Source organism: Solea solea, chromosome 6 (assembly GCF_958295425.1).
Source record: "Solea solea chromosome 6, fSolSol10.1, whole genome shotgun sequence".
Classification (NCBI taxonomy): domain Eukaryota; kingdom Metazoa; phylum Chordata; class Actinopteri; order Pleuronectiformes; family Soleidae; genus Solea; species Solea solea.
The window spans coordinates 20,583,186-20,610,151 of NC_081139.1; the positions used below are offsets into that span (position 1 = coordinate 20,583,186).

The 26,966-nt window shown below is 39.7% G+C and overlaps 1 protein-coding gene across 3 annotated transcripts; it reads right to left on the reverse strand.

Moving 5' to 3' along the window:
* Positions 1-534: 534 nt before the first annotated feature.
* eefsec (eukaryotic elongation factor, selenocysteine-tRNA-specific) lies at positions 535-26,920 on the reverse strand. 3 transcript variants are annotated; one of them, XM_058632394.1, is made up of 8 exons: positions 26,157-26,920; positions 23,213-23,420; positions 22,724-22,820; positions 22,044-22,208; positions 20,486-21,130; positions 18,522-18,678; positions 7,716-7,817; positions 535-772 (listed from the first exon to the last, which is right to left on the reverse strand). In XM_058632394.1, the coding sequence occupies exons 1-8, from the start codon at positions 26,455-26,457 to the stop codon at positions 708-710; spliced, it is 1,740 nt and encodes a 579-aa protein (XP_058488377.1). In that variant the 5' UTR covers positions 26,458-26,920; the 3' UTR covers positions 535-707. The 3 variants fall into 3 exon arrangements, 2 of the variants coding, with proteins under 2 accessions (XP_058488377.1, XP_058488376.1); XR_009240461.1 differs by lacking the exons at positions 535-772; positions 7,716-7,817 and adding exons at positions 14,081-14,294; positions 16,226-16,504 and having other exon boundaries at positions 26,157-26,917; XM_058632393.1 differs by lacking the exons at positions 535-772; positions 7,716-7,817 and adding an exon at positions 13,438-14,294 and having other exon boundaries at positions 26,157-26,913.
* Between the last annotated feature and the right edge of the window lie 46 nt (positions 26,921-26,966).

Here is a 26,966-nt window from a genome sequence, read left to right on the forward strand (position 1 = left end):
TTTTAGCCCTGTGCAGCATTTGTGATAAATGACTTCAGATGTCTACCGTGTAAAAAATATGTATTTATGAAAAAATAAATAAATAACAAAAGGGCAGAAATTTAACAAAATACAATTCATCAATTTGAAAAAACAAGAGCAGGAGAATACTGTGTGTGTGTGTGTCTCTTAGACAATCTCTTTAGATTGTGTGTGTGCGATGTGGTTGATTTGCTTGTTGTGGTCTGTGGCTTGTTTTAGTGTCTCTTTGTTGCTCATCTGCATCCTTTCATCGCCCATCACGCTCGCTGTGTGATAGCTCACCTCCTCGCTGTCTGGATCACAGCTCACATCAAAGGTCTGCCCAACACAACAATCCCGATAAAGCAACACGTCATCCAGAACTTCTACCACCACATCCCTCACTTTTGCTATTACCCACTATCTGCTTGACACTCGTCTGTACTCGTTAGGTGGGGATTTATTTTCTAGGTAAATAAGATAAAAGAATTGCACAAACAAAACACACACAAAAATCACAGCAGAAAAAGAGCAGTAAGTTGAGTAACTTTACTGGGATGTCTGACAAGAAGAGATCCAGTTACACGCTTCAACTACTGTCTGGGCAAATCGGAAGCATTCAAGACACCCAACCCCCTTCCAGATATTACTGATTAAATAATACAGTCATAATAATCGAAGCAACGTTTCCATTTATGAAATCTTGCTCACAGATGGGGCCGTACCACAGGGGCCGTCTGTCCTGGCCCCCATTTCACAGTCTCCCTGACGTCTGCGCCCCCATGCCAAATGCAGAGAAGGGAAAAAGAGAAAAATAAATAAATCTTCAATTTTAATGGCTCATTTCCGTGGGACACTACCCTTAAGCCTTGGGCCCGACATCAGTAAGGAGACAACCCCTCAACCCCCATCCCTCCATTACATTTTTACCATCCACCCGCACTCTGTGCAGGAACAAGAGCACGGAGTATGTCTAATCAGATTTTTCAGTTTGGTCCTCGTCTGCAGAGAGCAGGCAAACAGTCAGACCTGCTGTAGCGGCAGCAAACAGGCGGAATTCATCACTGCTTATTTGTTTGTGTTTGTGTCAGTGGGGAAACAACTATGATTTTATACACAATGACTTTGTCAAATAAGTCAAAAATTGCAGATAAATAATAATAATAATAATAAATGGTTGATTAGTGAAAGGTGAATTTTCTGGCACAAACTACAATCGGGAATTCTTTAGGTTGTTCACTGATTACAACTGAAACTACAAATATGAAACAATATTTCACTGCATATCTCACATCTCTGGCTTAAAATGACGCATTTTAAACCTAACCTAGTGAAAATAAATAAAAGCACTTGACACTATTGATAATAATGTTACAAGTTCTGTGATTAATAGATGACTTTAGATAAGTTTACATGACTTCATCATACAGAATATCTCTACATGTGCAGATGGTGAGCTCGATGTTGTGAGTGATACGTGAAACAAACACATAAAATGTGACATGCTTTTTAAAAACATAGCTCTTAACTGAATTTTACTGTCTCTGTTATAAATGTATAGGCACTGATTATTATTATATGGTGTTATTTGTTCATTCACACAGTCCAACCACTGGATATTTGAAACCGATGCTACATATTTTGGAGAGTTTGAAAAAAAAAAATAGAATAAAATATCAGACAATCGTAACAAGCACAAATCCATGAAGTACCGAATTTTGACAGGAACCATTTAAGAGTCTTTTTTTATTGCAACCAAGATAGATATTGATCATTATCTAACCATAACTATGGTAATTACATCAACATTTGTGTTCTGCAGTTTCTTGTTATTTATTTATGACCATAACATTTACCTATAACTTAAAATATACAATAACTAACTCTGGTCACTTTGGCCAATTTATGAGTGAAGCTAAATGTGTTATATTTATTTTATAAATCTATTCCTACATAGTTTTTATGGTTCTCCGTGAAAAACTTGATCTACTAATGAAAGGTGTAGTTTAAATCTCTGCTATGGGAGTAAAAACAAAAATGTAAGGCTCTGTGTCTCACTTACTGAATATTAAATACATCAACACATAGAAATGTCCTTATTTAAGTGCTATAAATCATAAATAAATGAAAGGATTTAGAGAAAAGGTTTAGGTTTAGTTAGTTTAATTAATTAAAAAGAAAAAAGAAAAAAAAGCAGGTGGCTTCAGTATGTAGTATATTAAAGTGCTGATCAAATCTACCAGTATGTTAACATTTGTATACTGATGAGCAGGGAAATGTCCTGAATCCTGTCTTGACTATAGGTGTCATTGGAAAAGAGATATTCATCTCAATTTGATTCCGTAAAATAAAGGTTAAAAAAAAAAACCACAGCTGTCATTTGAAGCTTTAAAATGCAGATGTGACATCAGATGGAAAAAGCGGGTAAAAAAAGAAGAGGGGACATGTATTTTTCCGGCTATATCAGTGGTGGGATCTGCCATTGACTGTGTCACCCTCCAACGCTCTGTGCTCCTCTGTTGTCTCTGTGCTGCATGTGTGCCTCCACGCAATGATGTTATGTACACACACCTGACAGTGAATATGCGGCGACGAGGCCGTGAAGGCAGAGGCAGGAGATGGAACAAAAACAGAGGGGAGAAAGGCCTGATGGGAATCTTTTCAGGACAGTCAACCCTGCACGAATTAATCAGCGAGCTGACAACATGAGGCAGGAGCAGAAAACAAATAAAGACGGGGTGAGAGGTAAAAGAGTATTCTGTCACAGAACAGTCCAAGCAGATAATACAAAGAGAAAGAGCGGCACAACTTTTCATAAACTGGATTTTTCAAGTTTACGGCACTAAATTTCTTGAACTGCAGGTGATTCCTTCTGCGTGTGTGTGTAGGAGAGTCGGCGTCAGTCAAGCTGCTTTCTAATTAAGAGTTGCTGTGCAAGGTTAGCGATTGTTGCTAAGGGAGGAAATCACTATCAGCCGCTCATTTTCATATGAATGAGCGCTTTTAATTAAACCGAAACGGCTAATGAGAGCCTATATCAAAATAATAGAATGTTTTACCAGCTATGTGCAAAGTGAACAAAAAAACACAAGGATGACATATAAGAGGGAAAAAGAGCTGAAGAGAGAGAAAGAGAGAGACAAACGCGGTTTAAAAAAAAAAAGGCGGGGAGATTAACTGGTTCTGAGCAGAAAACAGATATCTGTTGTCTTTGAACCTGTAATGTTATTTCTGCGCCGACAGAAGTTCAAAGAATCTGGAGACCGATGGAGTTAGACTTTGGTGCACAAAAGGAGCGGGTACGAGACAGAGAGAATAAATGTCGACTTGCATGTTTTAAGTCTGGTGTGTGTGTGTGTGTGTGTGTGTGTGTGTGTGTGTGTGTGAGTGTGTGAGTGTGTGAGTGTGTGTGAGGGAGAGAGGCAGGGAAAGAGAAACGCAGGAGGAAGATCTCAGAAAAGCAGAAAATATACTTCCATTGTTGAGTGAGTGTGAGTGTGTGTGTGTGTGTGTGTGTGTGTGTGTGTGTGTGTGGTTGTCAGACGTGCACACACACACACACACACACACACACACACACACTTGTGTGCTTGCTGTAATTTCTCCATTTGAAGGTTAATTAACGCTCGGAGTGGAAGCTACAGGACTGCAAATCAAAGACAGTAAACAGTCTTCCAGCCGCCTCAGGGGATTATTAGAAAAAAAAAGAAAAAAATGAAAGCTGCATAAAACAATTTAAAAAAATATATATATTTGAAATGTGAACTTTGAGAAGTAGTTTTTGCCTCCACTTTTCTGTGATAAAATTACAACAATCGGGAAGATGTGGAATAAACTTGCAAGAACAAAAGAGTGTGAGAAACAACAACTGGGAAAAGTACAAATGACTGTGTACATATACTGTATATATACTGTATTTTAACATGATGCATATATATGGTGCAGAAGTAAAGGAAATATAAATGTGCATTCTTGCAAAGTGGGTTATAAATGGAAATAAACTGTGTTTCCTTCACTTTGCAAACAACACTTTAAACAGGAAACAACAGCTAATGGCAGCAACCGTTGGGAAAGCACCAATTACAAGGGGCACAGAAAAATGTTATTTATTCTCCTTGAACAAACAGACGGAAGAGAGAGAGGGGCGGGCGTGTGTGTGTGTGTGTGTGTGTGTGTGCGCGTTGTTAGTGGTTGGCTCTTTACATATTTGATTTGGGGCTGTGCCGTGTGCATGTCTGCACCCTCAATCTGGCAAACCAGAGGGATATGAGCTAATTAAGGAGGAAGACAACCAAAGGGGCAAGACAGGGGAGAAATCAAATTAAAGGCACGCGGGGATTAGTGGAAGAGCCAAAGTTCTCTCGACTTTTGCTGGAGTTTAGCTCAAACATTTGGGGAAAGAGGACAAGACAAACTGGTAAACAAAGAGTAAAGAGTTAGAAAGACATTTGCCAGAACTAATTTGGTTATTTCAGATCACATTTGCATGAAATGAACCCAGTTTTCATGTGTTCCATTTGTCTTGCTGTGCTTCTTTTTTTTCCCTCCTTGTCAGTTTCTCTCCGTCTTTGTCTATCTTTCCTTCTCCTCTTAGTTCTCTCAGAGGATCTGTCCCTGTCCCAGCCCTCCAGCTCCTATCTGATGGGCATCGCTCCACTGTTTTCATAAACACAGTTTTTGGAAGGGCTAGCATACATACATAAACAGCAGCACCACAGGCTGCAGTGTCAGATCTCCTCTAAACCTCCGTCACTCACTCCGCTCTTCTAAAAGCCCCATCAGGCAGTGTTTGGGCCAGACTGACAGTGCCGGCCTTTCAGATGAGTCCCAGACAGAACCAGAGCTGGTTTGGGTTCCCCTGCAGACTCAGAGCTCACTGGCCCATCAGAACCCCATTGTCCCTGCCTGTCAGTCCAGGATTAACTGTGTATACACACTGGTCCATTACAGAACACACAGCACAGACCTCGGGGCACACAAAATATCCTTTCATCTGATAGTCTTGTGCTTGCTTTAAAAACAGTTATTCAGAGGCTTTTGTGGGTTTAAAATGTTAGTGGATTATACTACGAAGAGGTTCTGGACCTGTAATCCGTTTTCACTTAAACTTCAGGAACCATTTGTGGTTTCCTTTGGTTGAGATTTAAAGACATCTATCGATAGTCATAGCAATAAAAGCCAGTATGCAGACCATGCAGTAAAGTCAATATTTTTGTTCTATCAATTTTCTATGTGAATGGAGTTGTTGCAAAACACTCGTCGAGTATTTTAGTTCATTGTTAACAGGCCGCACTTCTTTGACTTGGCTCACATGCACGGGATTTCTGTCGTAAGGTTCAATAGCATTAACAGGTTCTACCAAACTTTCGAGCTGTTACGTGCAACAGTGCAAGAAGAGATTAGTAGATTATTTCCATTTCATCCTACTGTATAATTCCACAACATGTTCAGATTTCTTTACTCTATATTTGCTTGATTGTCACTTAAAACTCGAAATATATTATTTCCTAAAACAGGGATCAGCAATTGAATATTTGGGCTAAAACATCAAATCTTCATCAGACAAAGTGTCTTAAAACGTCTTCAGTCAGAAACAAAAACTCACGTTTGCTGCCTTAAACTAGCAATAATGTGGACGTTGTCTTTCATCACCGGCTTTTTATGAAGACAAATGTGTGTGAGATACGTACTCGTACTGTTAATATTTATTGTGCAGCATTTCAATTTTGAGAATTACTGCTTATTCTTTGAGCCAAACATATGCAAGTAGTTATTTTACGCACATTTACTTCCCAAACCTGGCTGTCTCCATGACAACAGCAGTGTTTTTATTCAGTTTGCCTAACTGTCAATTCTAGCAACACAATCTATTTGAATCAGTTCATATTTTTTCAGAATAAAATATCTTTTTTTTTTGTGAACATAAGCAAGTAATTTCATATCAGATTTGTTAAATTATCTTCCGGGCCAGATACTGATGCTGGCGGGCCAGTTTTGGACCACTGGCCTAAAATATAAACTATGAACAGTGTGTAAAAACTGAGGAAATTAAGATATACAATACATGTTATTGTCCCCAAGGGGAAATTAGTTTTGGGCTACGGGATCCTGCATACCTCACAATCAATTAATAAAAGCTACACATATCAAAGTTAACATTTGAAAAACAAAAAAATAATAGAAAGAGAAGAGAAAAACACTATAATAGAGACATAATAACATTAACCTATTTATCCAGCTGACACAATTGCAAATGACCACATATTACATTATTATCTCAATAATGCACAGAATTGAACAGCATGGATTACACGGACAGATCTCTACGTCTGTAGCAAAACCTTATTTAAAATCCTGACGGCACAGAATTAGTTTTTAAAAAATAATTTGTTTTCATTTTTCTAGGTGGTAAAAGCTTGTGGTCAGGCATGTGATGGATGAGCCAGTATTTTCTGTGCTCCTCTTAGAAGCTGCACCAGTGCATCACTCTCTCCTCACAGAGTACATTTACTTCCAATACCTATCAGCAGGTTCTGTTAATAGTACTTGTATGTTGAAGTAACATTTTTCATTGCATTGCTTTTACTTGACTTTGATGATACAGTTTGAAATAAATCTGCCTTGCCTATATCATTATTTAAATCATGAAAATAAACACTCTACCTGTATGTCATTGGCTTTTTCTGTTTTCCCGTGAATCCATAATACAACAGGGTTTTATAATAGACAAGACAACAATAGAGAGACATTAGAGAGAGTGCATGGTACAACAGAAATGTGGAGATGCTGTGAGATACATGAGGAGTGAGTGAGGACTGTAGTGCATTTGTTTAGGACCATCGTGTGTGGTGAATAAAATCAGAAAACTAACGTCTACCTCTGCGTTGCAGCAGGACACGAGGCTTCCCCAAGGCCCTCCCTCTAAGACGTTTCATTATATTGTCAAACAAGCATGAAAATCCAAGAATAGATGACATTTCTTTGACATCTTTGACAAAGTTATCCTATGGACGGATATATAAATGGGTTATCCCGAGTGGAAATGAGTTTTCACATGACCCCCACGCATCACATGACCCCCAACAGCAGCAACGTTAGCCGCTGAAATGAACCCCCAGTTTTTTAACCCTCCTCCCTGAAGCTTTACGTCTCCTTGGCAGTAACACAACGCTCAGAAGGGAACAGCTCCAGGCTTTTCCTTCAAATTCATTACTGTGTTGTTTTAACATAATTATTGGGAACTTCTTTGTGTTTACACAGAACCTTCGACCAAAATCCTTTAGTTTAATAACAGTTAAGTCTCCGCAATAAGTCAAGGGTATAACAGTGGTATCGTGATATCACGAGGGCTACCTTGACATAAAAATCATGAAGAAGAACTTAGGGTTAATCGGAAAAATGGGGAACAAAAATGCATTTTGATTCATTTAAATGAATGCAGCTGCAGTGGTTTACTGGAATAAATTAAAGACACTACCCTGTGTTTGCATTAGTGTATAACGTTTTTGTAGCCTTAGCATCAGCCTTTTTTATGGGCCTTGCTTAACACAGGCCGCCATCTTGCACTGCAAACTTTCTCTAGCAGCCCAAACGGACAATAAAGCCGCCACTTTTTATCCCAGATATCCGTTTAAATGGGAGACTCAAAGCTTAAAAACTAGGTTGATTTCTAAATATACAGCCTCTAAGCGCATCGGCGTGTCTGAAGCAATTACCTTGATGTCCAGCAGAGGGCGCTGTGAGCAGAACTTGGCCTTGGATCCATACTGAATGCCACTTTGGCCCCCGAAATAAGACAGTGATGATATGTTGCCTTGCTGTGAAAATGGAGGACACAAGAAAGTTAAAGTGACTGCCTGTTATTCTTCAACCATCAGCCTCTTCCTCTCATTCACTGTCCACTCGTCCTGAGGCGAGAGAGAGAGAGAGAGAAGAGCAGCAGCAAAAAAAACAGACAGTTATTTGTGCTGTGTGTGTTTGTGTGCATGAGTGTGAGAATATGGAAATAGTACAGTATATCAGTAGGTTGCTTTGTTGAGGTGCCAAAACTAATTTGCATGTTTGTGTGTGTTTCTGTGTAAATTAGACAGGAATGGACATGCAAAAGACGTGAGCTTGCATTTCTTCAGGATTTACCTGTGTAAAACTCTTTGATCTTGATCAGCTGATGCTTGAGGAAGGAACTTAAGATTTAAGCTTTTGTAGCTAATTATGAGATTTCTGATCTTTAAATAAAATAAAAAATAAAAAAATATAAGGGGCTCAGTATTTGGCGTGACACAAAAATGTTAGATACAGTAAATGCCTTTTTTTTTCAACAATAAAATGAAAAAAACAAAAAAACATCCTGTTGTCATCACATAATATATTACATACATGTTACACATAGTATTTGTCCTATAGTGGCAAAAGCTGGCACACAGAATAAAATCCTTCAGTGGTGATTTGTTGAAAAAAAGTTGCTGACTTGGCCTCCAAAGTCCCAAACCATCAATATGATCCACCAGCTGTGGGATGTGCTAGAAAAACAATGAACCCACAGAGGCCCAACTTCACTTTTTGGACTTTTTCTTTCCCCCTACAGTTGACACAACCGTAAACATCCGTCCATCCATTATCTATCACTTTATTCTCACTTTTGTAAAGAAAACTCAACACTGACGTTCCCAACTCCCTTTCACTCTGCTGTCTACGTGCATTTGCTTAAAATTGAGCGGGTCAACCCAAGTCGTGGAGTCATGTCCATGCTGAGACTTTGCAAGACCTCCTGATTCTGAAGACTCCGGGCAAGGCAGGTTTTCCTGCTAACAGTTGGGGGGGGGGGGGCAGCTCCCAGTCTCTCTGCAACAAGACATTTACCATCACAATGACTACGAAACTGTTACATTGGTTTTAAAAGTTCTGCTTTAAAGGATGGAGGAGGACACTGTCACAGGTCTGGAAGAAGACCTACACATTATCAAGCAGATGGTTTTAATAATGCGTTATCAGTGCATGATGCAACACAAAAACTGAGAATAAGTTGTTTTGCTGTTAAACTGATGCAGTATATTCTAAAATGAAGTCATGTCAAACTGACTGAAACCTTTAAATCCCTAGTTACTTTGCAGATGATTACTTTTTGTACACAAACAATAATACAATGCATTTCTGCAGATTCAGAGTCTCACCACCACAAGTTTGTGTTTAACACAACCTTGACTTACATTTAAATATATATACCCTATATATTCTCATTTAAATAATATTGTAATAAATACCACTCTATCAATGTATGAAATGAAGACATTCTGATATTTAATATATATATATAAATATGCCAAGCTACTGTTGGAGGAGCAGAGAAATTAATATTAACCAAACAACAATGTCCACAGTTTACAAAGACATAAGTCAAAAACAACAAAAAAGACGTCCAGAGCTGATGAGAGACGAGGGAGAGGCTTTCCCAGAAATGGAGAAGTCAAATGAAAGAGGCTGCGGCGGTATTAATTAAACAGTGCCCATTTTAATCATAACTAATTATATTTGCAGGCGTGGTTGGAGAGGATTGGGGAGCTGAGGGTGATTGTATCTGTGCCTGTGCTCATTAGCTCAGTGGAGCTGTGTGATGGTGACATACGGCTTCTGTCACAGAGTAATCAGCGATGAGCATCGTCTCTGTCAGAGGAGGCTGATACTCTTCAAACTGTGACTTTACGACAGGTTGTTGTAGTTAAAAAAACAAAAAAAAACACACAAAATCCAAAACGGAGCAGCTTGGGTATCACATTGTGACCAAAAAAAAAAGGAAAAATTCACACAAATAGAGCTGCTTTCAGCTAATGAAATGTGCCGTCAAACAATTATAAAGGGGTATGACAGTCTGGAGTAAGCTATGAATATATTTCAGCACAAGAGAGCACATTAGCAGCCTGAACACCTCCCCACTGGGTAAACTGTTAATTAATGTTGCAGCCATTTATCAGTCAAATGGCTGCTAATTAGTCTTTTCTATCTCCTCTGCTTTGAACCACATTTTAAACTCCGTTCTTGCCCTCCTCCTTTGCTTTGTCAATAATCCTCCCACCATATATTCTTCCCCTCTGTGTTTCCTGCCTCTCTCTCTCTCTCCCTCTCTCTCTCTCGCCTGTTATCTCCGCTCATCAGTGACCGATTCCCAGCCTTTAAACAACCAGGAGCTCAGACGCTGACCCTCAACTACTGACTGACCTGGAGGTCACGAGCAAAAAGAAGAGACTGAAGGGAAATTATCATGTGTCTTATCTCTATGGTCGAGATTTAAAAAAGGAGGATGATTTAGTGGTGAAGAATATGAGCATGAGGCCGCATTAACAGGCCGAAAGTCTCAGGAAGAGCAGTCACTGGGAGCACTTTCCCATGTCAGGGATCTCGTCCTTGTCATGAATCCATGAAAATGTGTGTGTTTGTGTGAGTGAGGCCTGAACGAGTTTAGGGGGGGGGGGGATTCTAATTATGAGAATTGTCTTTTTGAGTTCATAGTTCAAACTTCACTGTGTAACAGATTTGAAACTATACCAATAAATAATTGGTCAATAATAGGGAACATGTTATTCTTAGAATAGATAATTGGAGCACTGTGTTCAGGACTCGGTTGATACAAGGGCCGTCCTGCATGGAGTTTGCATGTTCTCGCCGTGTGTGTGTGGGTTTTCCCCAGGTTCCCCAGTTTCCTCCCACATTGCTAACACATGCAGATTTGGGGATTAGGAAAATCGGACACTCTTAAGTCATCTATAGCAGACATTTGTTTATATTTAAAATGCATGGACTACAATTTTTTTTTAAAAAGAGAAATGCACAATCATTTTGGGGCCACTAAATAAAAACTGATAATCAGCTGGGGGGAATTTTAACTTTTATGTATTTATATTATTCAGATAATGTAATTTAACAATAAATAGTTAATGAACAGAGCAGAAAACAAATTTAAAATGTGATGAAGCATTAGCACATGACACATCAACACATGAACATGCAAGGATAAAAACTTAAATATATGAACTGTTTCCAACAGATATGAGTTATATTTTCTAATTTTCATAGAACAGAATACAAATAGGCTAATTAAATTGCAACCTGTGCACATTGCTAATTGTGTGTTTAAATATGTGTGTGTGTGTGTGTGATGAGCAGAGGTGAGAACACACTCGTGGCTGCAGTCTCACAGTCTCCCTGTCCACAATCGGCTACTGCCCTAAAAGCAGATTATTGAGCTGAGTCCACCCTGACCTCTGCACCTAAGCTCAGAGGGGACTGTAGTATGTGTGTGTGTGTGTGTGTCTCTGTCTCCCACACACCCACACACACACACAACAGGATTAACACGCATCTTAAAAACATAGGTGAACCATGCTGCAGCCACACTCCTCTATCATATGACACACAATGCATTTTATTTATTTAAATATGATGGAACAGTGGCTTAAAAAAAAACATTCTATTCTGTATCTGTTGCTATGATTTCTACAATAAGATATGTATAAATGTAGATTAAATATACAAAAAACCTGACATGCATCTCAGACTATAGCACGGCAATGACTCGCATATGAGTGGCCAGTGTGATTATGACATTATGGGAAATATTTAGGAACCTAAAAGATAATTTTCATTATTCCCTTATGACGCGCGCAATAACGAGAAAAATGTTTTCAATTAAAAAAAAAAAAAAAAAAAACTAGAATGGAGGGAGAATGAAAGAGAAGGTGGAGCGAGAAAGAGAAACTGGAGAGACTGGAGAGTAAAAAAGCGACAGATTTTTTTTTTTCGTCTGGTTTTCTATAAGAGGAACAAGAGGAGATAAGACTAAAAGGACTGTCACTCAGAGGAACAATCCCTCCAGTGTCCCCTCTTACTCCTGCTGCTCCTCCCTCCCTCCCTCTCTCTCCAATTTCCACAGATTCCTGCTGAGATAGAGCTGCTGTTCACAGGGACAGTTTGCTGACATCATCTGCTACACACTGAGTGTCCTGCACTCTCGCTGCACCGCCTTACAACACACGTCTGTGACAGTTACACATGAAACAAAAACAAAAACATCACAGAGGTGTTCATAGTTTCAAGAGCAACCTTTTAAGTATGGCTTTACATTAATTGGTGTCCCTTTATTTTGCTTCCTGGGTATTTTACATCATTTTATTCTATTTATATCAACTCCTATTTTACTTTTTCCATTTTAATGCTTATTATGTATCATTTTAAATGTAGATTTGTAGATCCTTTAATTTACAATTCTGCCTCTGTTTTTTTCTTCATTCACTCCTTTTTTGTGTTTTTAATATTTATTTGATCTCCTCTAGCCCTTGTATGAACAAATTAAATGTGTTTGCCTGTGCGTGGTCAAGGAGTCTGTCAGTTTTTTTTGTGTGTATGAAAAGTGATATAAAGTTTGTTTGATTGACCTCATACAGACATCAGTTTTTCAGCCTGGGCGTCAGTTTGTTTATGAGCAAGGAATTTCTTGGAAATCTCGTTGGGTGTTGTTGTGTTTTCAGTACATTTCTCAAGAAACGATGCAGAGACATCATGTAAAAATAGTACCAAACACGTAAAATCTGATGTGGATCCAGATAATGATCTGCATTTTGGGAATCTGAAAATGATATTATGACTGTGGCTCCTGGTGACTCATAAATCAGTCAACCAATATAGTGAGGCTGCAGATCTCTACCGCTAATCCAGGTTCACTTTTGGCTTGCAAATCTCCCTTTTTATACAGCCTATCATCTTTTCTTTCTTTTTTTTTTAAAGGCTTTAAAATTGTATCACAATAATTTGAAAATGCTTTTTAAAACATAGTATTTGTAACTTGAACACAGCAATTTAACAACAACTCCTTTGCATGACAACGCAATATGAAATGCAGCTCCCGCCTCTATATGATACCGTATATACAATTTTTTTATAGGAATGTTATTGCAAGGATTCCAGGTTTAATATATATTATAATAGGTTTCCCACAGTGACATCAAGATAAACTGTCCATTCTGCCCTGAAGCATGAATGACAGCATAACAAACAAACCACATAAACCCACAGTTAGGGTTCAGCATCACATGCAGAAACTGTGACAAAGGTAAGGATGTCGAGTGTGGCTTTTCAGGCCAATAACTGCAGCAGTACATTCATAATCAATCAATCAATCTGTATTTATTTATTTTTAATTAGGTGATCATTTGTTTGGTCTGCCATTTTAAAAGGAGGTGAAGTCATCAAATGTATAGTTTTCTCAGTAAAGCAGTTCAAAACTTCATATTATTAACGTTTTACTACACAGTCTTCACAATTTTACGTTTTTCCTGATTATCACAACACGTGCTGCATCATTTTCTCTCAATCTTTACTAACTACAGCAGTCTCACAGCTAAAACAGTGTCAGCCATCCCAGGTCACACAGAAAGTAGCAGTCAGAAGTGGAGTATTAGCACAGAGAGGTCTGCCTTTATTTGTCAAAGATTAGTATCCAATTCAATGTATGTGCAACTTCTCATATCATTGCTATTCGGGTCAAAAATGCCGTTAAAAAAAAGGGGGAAAACATCTTGAAATCACACAGCAGGAGCCAACGAATACAAACCCAAAGCATGACATGACCTTTGGCTCAGCTGGAGACACAGGCACAGTCAGTGAGTAAATAAATGTGAAGAAAAAAATCTGCAACTTCAGGATTTCAGTGTGTTCATGCCAGAACGGGCTCAGCTGATCTGAAAACTGAAAGATTTTAGTGCTGATCAAACGAATTGATGCAGACTTTGTCCACAAAGAGGAGGAAAGGAAGTGATTTTATAAGACAAATCAAAAGCATCAGGTACAAACTGTGCAGTCTCCATCCTTGTGATGGAGCAAACTGGATTAAGTCCATCTCCATAAAGCAAGATAAGACGACCACTGTTTCAAATGCGTTCGACATTCCACAATCATTACATTTCATCAGACTGTCTCCAAACCCAAAAAAAATAAGCCAACAGAAGAAAGTTACACACGCTCCTGCCCTGATACAGAGGCTGGTATTCCCCTCACCTCTGCATGACCTCGTCATGTCTCCAGCACTGTGACACAGTATCACACGGTAAGTGTGTGCAACAGAGGTCAGGACTGGACCATCTTCTTATGTGGATCAAAAACATAGCGTTTAAAATGCAAGTGAATGCCAACAGGCTGAGAGTCTGCTTTGGGCTCCTCTTCATTTCCTGGTCCACCTTTGTTTCCACCCTTCCCTCTCTTCTTAGTGGTGGCAGATAACAACTGCTTGGTTTCTGGGCCAAGACCCTCTGAGGGAAAGATAAACAGACAGGTCAAGCCAAGGGGGATAAATATCTTTAAGTGAGTGTTTCTCCTCTTCACACATTACAACTGTGGAGAAAAGTATTATGGCATAAAGACTGAAAACAGCTTCTCTCCAGTCTTTTAAGTGTGTCTAGAAATATGGCTCAATGACGCATTGGATAGTTACCATAACTCCTCCTCAATTGCTGTACCAAATATAAAAACCCTCAGTGCGCTTTACCAGTGATTTACCTGTTCACTTGTGAGTAACGGCACCTGCTCCTACACTACTGCCTAAGACGATATATCTTCCCTCGATGCTACACATGCAGAAAAGCTTTTAAAGCATTTAAACTTCCTAAAAATTTTAAAATTAAGTATAGAAGAACAGAAAGAAGACCAGACCCCTGCTGTGAGGCTGCAGGTACGTGTCAGTGTGTTTACATGCAAGTTAGAAATCTGATTTTAGTCGGACTAAGACAATAATGTCATGTAAACATGACTAAAATCAAGCTAGTCTTAGTTGGATTAACATCCATCTGCCTTTCACCCCAACCGGTCGAGGCATCTCTGAGCCTGGTTCTGTCAGAAATGTCTTCCTGTTAAGAGGGAGTTTTTTCTCTCTCTCCACTGATGCCTAGTGCCTGCTCATTGTGTGAACTGCTGGGTTCCTCTGCACTCCTTGATGTTGTCTATGTACAGTGCCTTGAGATAATGTATGTTATGATTTGGCGCTATACAAATAAAATTGTATTGAATTGAATAGTCCGATTACTCCTGCATGTATACACTTTACACTTACAAAAAAATTCCCATCTCTCCCAGAAGTAAGAGATGACGTATAAACTACAGTACTGTTTCCTGGAAAATAACAAACAAGGCGATGGCGTCGGCGAGAGCGAAAGTTACGGAGAAGACCCACGTTTGGACTGACGTACAGCAGGCATGAAACATAGAGAACCACAGCACGGTCCATCTCACTGTTCAATGTTTTTCTGTGATCTAAGGTCAACAGGAAACTGTTCCAATAGTTTATAGAGAGATACAGCGCCACCTATGGAGGTGGAGTCAGGCGTACATGGCCAATGTCTCCTCTTTACATTTCTTTACATTCCGTTTGTTGAACAGGAATTTGATACTAGAGCATTTACATAAAAAAAAAAAAAAAAAAAAAACACTGATGAACATAACGTTCAGCTTCTTTGGTCCCCACTAAACCATGTAAGTTTTAACTTAACTTTAAATTTTTACTCACTCAAATTTGACTGGGTGCTTTGTAACACATTTTCCTTTGGGGTGACAAATAAAGTGTCAAATAAATATCCTCTATTTTACACACACTTTAAATTAGAAATAAATAAATGAATAAATTATAATAAATAAATAAATAAATAAATAAACAGTACTGTGCAAAAGGTGGTTTGGGTTTGTTTATGTCTGTGAAATTAGCACCTGCCAATGCTTAACTCATATATCATGTGTATGTAATGCTCAAGCATGTCTTTTCCACAGCAGATATTTTCCAACATGACATAGGACAAAGGTTTTACCAGTAACATTAATTAGGGTTCCAATCCAGTTTTAAGAGAACCAGGCTCATGCTATTGTTAAATTTTAGGTCACACTAAGTACTTGTCACTTTCACCTGTAGAAGTACATACATGTTCTGTAGGAACAGTTGGAAAAGGTATGTTGCATGTGTTATAATAAAGTGATTGAGAAACAATTATAACGTATCCTCATTATAGCAGTACAGAAAAATCTATTGCATGAATAGATACGTTGTGTAAGAAATCTGGAATACAGTGTTATGTGCAGCACTTAGGTCAAAGTAATCATTTCAGTGAACACATATATCTGATGAGTGATAGAGATCTTTCCTGTTATGTGTACAGTAGGTGCTGTATCAGTGCTGAAGCCTGTTTAGTGAGCTGACCTCGAGATCAACCGATGTCTTCATCCTCCTGATGTAACTGATCAAAATGTCTGCGCTGCTCCTGGAGTCTCGGTCTTATGGTTCTTCCTCCGCCTCATTTTGACACAAGATAGACCCTGATATTATGGTGTCCTCTATCGGCCTACGCTCACTCATCGCTCCCCCTGCACTCGGGCTTCATTCTCAGCCTAAACAGCTTCCTGTGAATGCTTCTGTTCATTCCTCTTCATGCATGCACAACAAATTCTTCACTGGCACCAGATCTGCTCCTCCGTCTTTCTGTGTGTGTATATTTTGAGAATTAAAAAAACAAAACAAAACATAACTGGCTGCTTGTTTGCTGTTTTGCACACGGAAGGTAAGAAATGTTTTGGGTTCACTGCTTTACATGCTGCCTGTCTGACCTCACGTACAACGGCGCCAGCATTATTCTCGTTATCTCTATGCCAATGTGAGGGTTGTTATGGTTGCAGAGCAGCCAGAAATCTCTTCTTGTTATCTATGATCAGCTGAAAACGTCCATTTACCACCACATAAAACACTCGTACACCCAAACTAAAATGTTTTGTGTTCACATACAAGGGACACAAAGGAGCTGCATATTTTTCTTCAAATGTTTATAGGAATTTATCTTTGAAAACACATAAAATCCTTTACCACATCTACTGTATAATAAAAAAACACTGCAGAGGCTTAATGGAATGGGACTATCACTGAAGTATTTGTGTCGAGATAAGTGCAAGTGAAGCGTGCACTCGTGATTTGACTAGTGACCTACTCATCGGGCAGCATTTATCATACAAGGTCCAAATTTAACAGCAAACAGAATGGAATTGGCAAATAAAAATGGGGTCAGCACATTTATTTTCGGGGGTTACGCATAAAAGCAGACTTACACCGCTGTGTTTTTATTGGTTAGAGGAGATAAGAGCGTGTAGGAATGCTAATCTACCTGCTCCCTGCACCCGCAGGAAAACTGCAATACATTCACTGTGAGTGAATCAAATACCAACAGTGACTGTTGCTCAGTGGTGACATATATAGAGGATACACTGACAAATAAAAGCGGCTGCACATAATTAGCAAAGAAGTGATAAAGACTTAATTAGTCGATTGACATAAAATGAATCAGCAACTTTCTTAATAATCAATTAAGTGCATAAACTACATTCTAAATAAAGTACTCAACGCTCTCTGATTAATGCTTTATAAATGTTTGCAGCGCTGCCTTCACTCTGATTAATTTGTGATCCCACAGCAACATTTACCACTATATACCGACACTCCTTCTCTGCCCGTCTGTGGCAGGGGTTTTATTTTATATATATATTTGTTTGATACAACGTGAAACAATTCGGTTGAATATATCCATATGAGAAAAAAGACAATAAAGTATTTGTATTGAAATGCCTTATAGAAGGCAACATTTAATAACGGTTATAGAGAATAGGATTTACTGTGTTTTACACACAGAAAGGGAGCTCATCATGACACCTGCTTTGATGAAAACTACCGGTGTCCTTACCAGCATCTTGCTCCCACTGACTCTTAACGACAATGACCTCACAGGAACCTCAAGGGACACCAAAGATGTCTGTTACATCTTTAATGAATGGTTAAAAAGTAGGAAAATTACTCATTAAGTGCTTATTAATATTGAATGACCTGTTTATTGTGTCTATGGTGAAGCATGACATAAAACTAGTTTATTACTCATATAAAACTATCATAACACTTTTTTATGTATATGAATGCATTAATGAAGTATATCAATAAGATAGTTCATGTGTCATTTATATCTCTACATCAGTTATTTGACCTATATCCTAATCAGCAGAATAGTACCATCTCTGCTCTAATGCCCGTGGGGAGTCTCATATGAACACCACTGAATGTCTGCTTTATGCTCCTGCCAGAAGATGTGAGTGTCAGTATGTCTGTGATTTCTGTGTATGCAAGTGTGAGGCAGAGAAGAGGATGTACTATAGGTGAGGTTCTCCTTTCTAAATGTTTTTGTTTTCTCTTCCCTCCTGGTGTGGAGCCGTGGGTTTGGAGCAACAGAAGGTAAAATAAACAGAGAACAGACTTCCACCGGAACACGGGCAATCCCCAGCGGAATCCTGGGAATGTGGTCCAGGATTACCACATCCTGAAAACTACTTGTAGAACCCCAAAAGCAAAGGAAGGATTGAGAAAGTGCTCTGGATATGTGTACTGATGGACAGGGATACTTCTTTATGCAAGGCAGTGTGAAAGTCCCATTAATATCTGCTGAGACACATGTTAAACGTCTTACCTGGTATGCGAATTTTGAACTTCCCGCTCTGTCCAAACCCACCCTCGATCACGCCACTCTCACCCGTCGACAGTGTGACCTTCAACCCCACGAAGAGCTGGAGGTTGGTCTCCTTCTTGAACAGGTTGCGACCAATCACAGTGTAATCATCGCTCACCTAAACCAGAGAGAGAGAGAAAGAGCCTTGTGAGCTAGAAGATTAATGACAGACACAATGGAAGATGTGATGCTCGGCATTGAAAGCCCTAGTGCTTAACTTAGAGATTTTTGTTGATGATGATGATATTATTCTGGATTATTTATCCAAGGAACAAGATTTTTTTCAAACAGCAGCATTCACTTCTAAAACTCTTTGTGGGCACATCTTTGCGTTTCCAGTTAAACTCCAAACTGTTTGCAGACGTCTGGCTTTACTAGCACAATGTTACTGTTGCCTACATCTGTCTTGACATAAAAATAATCAACAATGGATGAACTCACTTGACAATAGCTTGATATTTGTTTATATTTAAAACTTATTCACATGGTTTTACATAATTTGCATGTGTGTGATCCGATTATGATTTTATTTTGTTCTTCCTTTTCCTTCATCTGCTGCCACTGATATATCTTATAGGTTGTTATGGTTTTACCACTTGTTCATTGTAGCAGCACGGCGGGGAAGGGTCGACAATCTGTGACTTGTCCTCTCATTACAGGAACCTTAATCCCCGTCGTCAGCCACGTTATTCGATGGCCCGCCGTCTACTTGTCTAGGAGCCTCTCTTTCATCCTCCTGAAGATTTTATGCTATATTTGTTTGTATTCCTTGCTTATCATCCATCACTAAGTCAATCTGACCTACCACTAATGTGATAAGAAGAGGGCACCACTCTGTCTCCTGCTCTCTCTCCAACGCCAGCTCTTCCTTTCTCTTATTACTAACCCTTATTCATGATTGAACATTTGACCCTGACGTTCCCTCAAGCGTGAGTGATGCTCTGATAATTTTTTTTTTTTTTTTTTCTAAATTACAGTCGCTATACACATGAGACAGACCATAGGAATTGTGACTACATGAGGTCGTCGTTTCTCAGAAATTCCAGAAAATGTCTTCTCTTACCAAAGGGAATTCTTCAGCCCTGAAACTTCACTGCCTTTTTCTGGGCGACAAATACAACGTCACATGGCCACGGTCTGACCTCTCGCACACACTGTTCTGATCCTCAGGCAATGACTAAAGCTGTCAACAGCCTGAGGTGTGAACAGCAGGAAAATGGTTCACACACTTGACCCCTGACCTAACTCTAACGCTGCATGATACCTACAGTGTGCTGCGGTGCAGACAAATAAAAATGCAAACTGCAAGAAGTCAAGGAGGGTGCTTTTCTAAAGATTGTCAAATAAGATGTTGAAGAATTAGATAAAATGAGATACAGATCAGTCTGAATTTAAGCTTGAAATTAGGACAGAATGTAACAGCAATAACACAAACTAAAATCAAGATGGTATGTGTGTGTGTGTGTGTGTGTGTGTGTGTGAGAGAGAGAGGAAGAGAGAGATAATGCTGAGGCAGAGAGAAGAAAAGGTAGAGTCAGGTTAACACACAGATATGTTGGTATTCCTGTGCCACTCAGGTGTGTCCAAATAGCGCCAGCCTCTGACAGCTAGACAGGGCTAGTGGCGTCAGGCGGCCACCCACACACACCTCTGTGCCTCAGCACATGCTAAGGCATGCGTCTGCAGCCATGCCTCAAACGCTGCTCATCAGGGCTGCATATACATGCTTGTTTGTGTGTACGTGTCTGTTTATGAATATACAATAGGGGCTCTGTCTGAGAAGCATGCTCCAGTGCCATCAGCATAGAGAAAAATCCAAAGCAACCAGAAGCAGAGGAACAAGGAGGTGGAGAGGGCAAAGGAGCAGGGACAACAATCAAGTCATGCAAAAGAATACTTTTAATAACTACTGAATATCCACTTACCCTCTCCACTTGTCCCTCCTTATGTTTGGTCTTGTAGATGCGCAGATTAGACAGTGCAGTCTCGGCATAGCTTTTATCTTCAAACCCCTGTAAAAGACGGCCTTGGAAGGCCAACCGGCATGCATTGGCGTGGATGTCACTGTCCAGCTTGGAGCCAATCACGAGGCAGAGTGAGGGACATGTGACAGGCCGCTCAAACTCTAGCAAGGCCCACTGCTCTGGGTCAGGTCCTGAACTCGCCTCTCCCTGTCCTGTGACATATTCATCCTGGTAGAAGTACTCCCTGTCGAAGGTGAAGGGTTTTTCCAAGGAACAGGGTAGTGATGGAGGTGTTCTAGAGTCACAGACGGCCTCGGAGGATCCCACAGGAGGCAGACCAAAGAAGGTAACCTTCGCCATGACTGTTTCATGACCCACAGTGATGTGAAACTTGGCACGAGTGGCAAGAGAGCCCTTGAAGTAGCCTATCTTCTTGACAGAGATGACAGCTGCGTAGAGGGTGCGCAGGGATCCTGGGGTGCACACCACACCCCGCTCTAATAGTTTAGGATCAAACTGTGTCACACACACTCCCACACGATCCCCCTGCATGGCCCCTGTTACTGGCTTCCGAAACATCTGCACCGATTTTATCTTCTTTGTCACCTGATATCAGAGAGCATAGAACACAAAAAAGTATCAGAGTAAACAGGGTTTGACTCAAACATACATGTCTGACATCAACTTAATTCAAATTCATAGCTGTTATCTTTTTCCAAAATAAGCGATATAGATTGATTTTATGATTAAATATGACATTTCCATGAGTCACGTTCTATTTAATATTTAAAAACTCGAAAATATACATGGATAAATATATAAAGCATGAAATGAAATACACAAAAACATTATCTTAGTTATTAACTCCACACTACAGGAATGCTATTTTTAGTGAGGCCAATCTATTCCAAAGGGAAAAATAGTTATACCGCTTTCTTGGGGATTTTTTACATTTGAACTTTATCTAATTAAAATACAGCACTGGTTAAAAATACTGTTTTTTCAGTAGCATTGATGTTAGTCTATTGTTCCAATAAATTGATCATTTTCAGAAAAAACACAAAACACACAAACAAATGATTTGTCTACCTATCTTTGTACAATAGTGGGTTAGGGTTAGTCATCGCATCTGTGGTTGTCCTCTACCACACAATCACCATATCAGGAGAAATCAACCAGGAGGAAGCCCTACAAGGACTGTTAATTTAGCCATTTGCTGCCACCAAGAGGTGAATGTGATAATTGCAGACAAAAGTGCTGAGCGGAGCTGGAAGTTTGCATCTGTTCTGTATTACCAAATTCTTGTTCAGCCAGTCCACCCCCAGTCCCCTCATCTTTCTCTTACATTAAACTGACACATCCTCTGAACCCACTCAGCCATCTCTGCCTCTGTCTGCCCACTTCCAGTCGACTGAACTTCTGAACCTCTGTGGTTTGTACAAAAGCCTTACCAGCTCTCAAGAATGCCACTTTCCTGTACACATCAAAGATTCTGAATTCCTGCCTGTCTGGATCATACCTTCAGTGTAGGGATTTCCACGGTGTCATTAATGGCCAGCGACCCTTGCAGGATGGTGCCGGTCATGACGGTTCCCTGACCACGGATGGAGAAGCAATGGTCTACAGCCATCAGGAGGTCACCTGCAGGGTTTCTCTGAGGGAGGTATGTCTGTTTCTTCAAAAGCTGAGACAGACACAAAAAAGAGAGAGTAACACATTTGCACACAAAAACACAACATAACAAAACATCATCACATTGCAAAGCCAAATTGACTCAAATTACTATAAAACCAGATTTATGCATATCAAGCAAAAGCTAAGTCTGAGTTTAAGGTGGATTGTCAAACACTGTACCTCATAATACTCACACTGATCTAAGCCCAGTACATGAGTCAAGATACATTTTATTAAAAAAAAAAAATGAATATAAAGTACTATACGTCTACTTTGGGTTTTCAGTCTGTTCTCAATTTTCAATAAATAAATCCAAATACTGACATCAGCCAATTGTTGATTATTGACATGAAAAATGCCAGAGAGTTAAAAGCAGTCACATAATGCATTCAGCAGAATGATTGCAAATGTCTTGTTTTTAATTGGAATTAACATGTTCATTGAATCTTATTACATAGCAACATGAGTTTCTTTGAGCAATATTAGTAGTAATGTAGAGGGCACCAGTGTGTTTCCAGACTTTACCTCAATTAAGTCTGGCACTCCCTGTGGTTCCTCTGTGTCCGGAGCCTCTGGGCCGCCAGGTTTCGCTGCCACAGCAATCACTGGACATTCCTTAAATCTGGCCCACAGAAAAGAAAAAAAAAAAGTTATCCACCAATTACTTCATGCTTTGATGTTGAAATAATGATTTCATTTGCTTAAATAAACAGATTTTCTTTAACTGGGCCTGACATACAGACAGCTAAAGAGATGTATTAATCTAGACACACTGAATGAGACATTTGGAAGGAATAGGCAGCAGTGACTCAAGGGGTAGAGTGGGTCATCCACTAATCAAAAGGTCAATGGTTTGATCCTTGGCTCCTAAAGTTTGCATTTTAAAATGTCCTCGAGCAAGAACAACAAATTCTCCGAGTGCACTTGTGTATAAGTGATTAATGTCTCACAAAAGCCTTATATATAAAGCGCTGTATGCCAAAATGCATTTATAGTTTACTAATTAATGCCAACCTGGTGGTCTCCAGTGTTTTGTGCATTCTCTTGGTCATCTTCTCGATGGCACTCTGTCTCTTGTTGGGTGGCAGGAGGTCTATCTTGTTCAGGACGACCACCATGCGAGGGCAGGTCAGCTGTCCTATCAGCAGACACTCTGCAGTTTGAGTCTGTATCCCCTTCACCACATCCACCACCAGCATCATCAAGTCAATGATCTGGGCACCTGGAGAAAGCAACAAATAATGCAACCAACAATTAACCAATAATACTTGACAAGGGAGAAAAACACAGTTATTTGCTTTTTAAGAGATCTTTCCAAATCTCTGTTGTGCTTCTGTAAAAAAGAGCAAAAACTCTTCATAAAGCCTATGAAGTGAGTATGAATTTGCCAACTGCAACACTAACAGGAACGGACACAGACAACTTAAGTTGAACAGTTGAACAAGAAGAGAAATTAGAAGTGGGGTGCATAGAGGCAAAGAGACTAAAAGGCTAGAGGGTTGAAACTAGAGCTGGAGCTCACTTGGTTGTCTTTCCTTCCCCTCGTTCCTTTTCCTGACTTTGGCAGTCTCTCTTTCCTGTGCTCCCCTCTTTTCTCTCCCTCCATTTGGCTCTCTCTCCTTCCTGTGCTCTCCCCACTTGAGACAGGAGGTGAAGTTTAATACATACACCAATTCCCACACTTTCCTTCCTCCCTAATCTACAGCATGTGCCACCTCACCTCACGGGCTCATAGGTATAAACATTCAGTGTTTGAGCACCTCTTTGTCTGCTTTCCCGGGGATACATGTAAAATATGTCTATTTGCAACCTTAAGCATTTAAAACAGTTAACTCAGTCCCAACTCAAAACATTGGAGCATCCGGGATGCCACCCACAGAAGGTTTTCCAAAACATAAAAGCATATGCTGCACATACAGTATAACTTATTTGGTTTATTTCCACATGTCAGCAACAGGTGGAGATTGAAGGTGAAAGTGTGTCTCCTTTAGAGCATCAGAAGATGACAAGGTTACAATAACTGACTGTTAAAACATTAAACATTTACCCATGCACACCAACATATCTGCCTTCAGATAACTCTGCTTCTATATTCAAATGCATCTCCACTACAGATTCATTTTGCTTCTTTTCTGGTCAAGTTTGTGTTGTAAGAGGAGTGAGGCTTTTAAAGTTTACTCCTGTCACTGTCTGTCCTTATTACAATCTTTGAGTTTTAAAAGTGAGATCCTGTTTTGTTTGGCGTTTTTTAATGCATCTGTCAGACAAGGTCTAAATGACAGTAAGTAATCATCTGGTTTAGAAAAACCTACACCTGCAATTCATTCTCTCTATTTCTACATCTCAACTTAGATTGTGACAGAGAGAATGTGCCCCCTGCTGGAGACTTTGTCTTATTTGCACATACAGTAAGAGAGATATTGTGGCTCATTCTATCACTTCTGGGTTTCGTTTCTGGTTTGTTCAATTTTAGTTTAGCATCTTTTTTTAGCTGAGAGCAGCCATACTGGGTGGGTTCTCCACCACATGTTGGCCTCGTTCAGACCTGGTAACATCCGTCTTCACTGATCAGATCACATGGAGACAGCCTTAATTATGACTGTCCACACCTGCCGTTAAAATGTGTCTCCTGTTACCATTACATATGATCCGATCTGGGCTTCCTCCGCCCTTTATTCAAATACACACCGACGTCAAGTTTTTTGAAGAGCAATATTATGTATTTAGGAAGTCGGACTACACAGAAGTGTCTGATGACAATCTGTGTAAATATTGTGGTGTTGAGATCCTCCATCAGTCTGTTATGTTGCTCATTCTGAAAATCATCATGTTCAGTGCTTCAATCAAGATTCTGGTCTCTATCCAATCGTGTTTCTACTTATATGTGAGCTCTGGATGAACCATGGTTCTCAAACTGTGGTACATGTACCACCAGTGATATGCGAGCCTCTTCTGGTGGTACTTGAGGGAAAATTAAAAATACAGGGTATGTGACCAGAGTTTTTATTTCTTTTTCAAATAATTAGTCACCTTATCATCGCTCATCGTAATTTCACTCCACCAGCTTGTGAAGTATATGTGAGGAAAAGGAGGACAATGAGAGAGTAATGTGCAGTTTCTGAAAGACATTATTTGCTTTGGTCAGGGAGCAAGAAGTGTTATTCTGTCAGCCTGCTGAACAACACAGTTTTTAGAGCAGTACAATTCACTTTTGAAACTTTTCGGGGACACTTATTTGGTTTTCCAGTCCTACTCCAACCTGTTTGCAGCGGTCTCATTTAACTAGTATAATGTTGCTCTTACCTCATGTCAGTTTTGACATAAAACAAATCACATCTGTAGAGCAATCTAAACACTCAATACTGAGGAACACAGAGGGTCACGTGGCACTGATAGGCTTAATCAGGATTGAATTAACTCATCTGACTAATGTAACAGACATTTGTTTATATCTAAAATTGGCATACTGTAGATTTAACATTATATCATTACACAATCATAAAAGCTCAAACATATTTTAGGGCTGTTGTGCTAAACAATATGTAACTTATATATTGTTACATTGAGGGTTAAGACTGCTTGCTGCAGTCAACTTCTCATCTGTTGATTATTTTATTAACAAATCAGTGAGTTAATTGGTCCATAAAATGTCAGAAATACTTGAAACATGTTGGTCAGTATTTCCCAAAACTCATCAAATGTAGTGTTTGAGCTTTTTGTCAGAGTTGAGCAAATGAATCAGAATCACATGTCAGAATAATAATAAAAAAAACATGTTTCAATAGAAAAAAGATAGATAGCATTTCATTTGGTATTTGATTAACAATCAATTCATTACTGGAGCCTTACAGTCATAATACCATGCCTATGCCAGGCATCCTATGATGGATGTAAGATTCTGATCTGCTGTCAAAGTGACATTTGGCATAAAAACATGCAGAGAACTCAAAGAGCTCACCCCCAATGATGGTTCGGATCAGCGAGGCGTGTCCTGGACAGTCCACCAGAGTGAACTGAAGGCTGTCATACTGCTGCTCTTCGTCTCGCAGCTGATCGGGTAAATCCACCGTGAAGGAGGAGAAGCCCAGGTCCAGCGTGATGCCTCTCTCACGGGACTGCGGGTTCTTGTCGAAGGCAGCCGTGGAGGCGGTGCTGCTCAACGACCTGGCCAGCGACGTCTTCCCGCTGTCGACATGTCCGAGCACTCCAATGTTGAAGTTTAACGTTTTAGTGTGGTTGACTCCACCACACTCAGACATTTTGACCCTAGTCTGATGTGCTATAAAATGGGGTCGTGTGTTTTCTTTCCTCTAACCTGGACCTTGAACTCAGCTCCACACGGAAACAGCAGGCGCTTCAACAAACTGTCTCCCTTGCGTTAATTAAAACTGAAACACACAACGCTACAAGCTGTCTTATTTAGTTTTTGGCAAAACTGAACTATATGTAGTATGTCAGTTACAGGACAGCATGCTAAAGCGGTAGCTAGCAAAAGTTTTAGAGAGGAGAGGGGAAACGGGTCTGCCACAACGAGTTTTCTTAAATTAAATCTTGATTGTTAACCTTCTTAAATTGTCAGGGGAGCCATGTCTTATACAACCCTGCATTCATTTGCAAGTCTCGTGTACTCACCACAAACTTTCTGATGTTGTTTCTACTACGACAATTGCACTGCAACACAAACGGAAGTTAGAACTCTTGGGGGGCGGGGGTTTCTCTGTATGAGTGATGCACATTTTAGCCAATGAATGAGTTCACATGAATGGTC

Coding starts and splice junctions, on each gene's coding strand:
- eefsec (XM_058632393.1), bottom strand. CDS start 26,457: ATGTCTGAGTGTGGTGGAGTCAACCACACTAAAACGTTAAACTTCAAC. Junction 22,209..22,723: donor GAGTGCCAGACTTAATTGAG/GTAAAGTCTGGA, acceptor TGTCTGTCTCAG/CTTTTGAAGAAACAGACATA. Junction 21,131..22,043: donor TGGAAATCCCTACACTGAAG/GTATGATCCAGA, acceptor CTCTGATATCAG/GTGACAAAGAAGATAAAATC.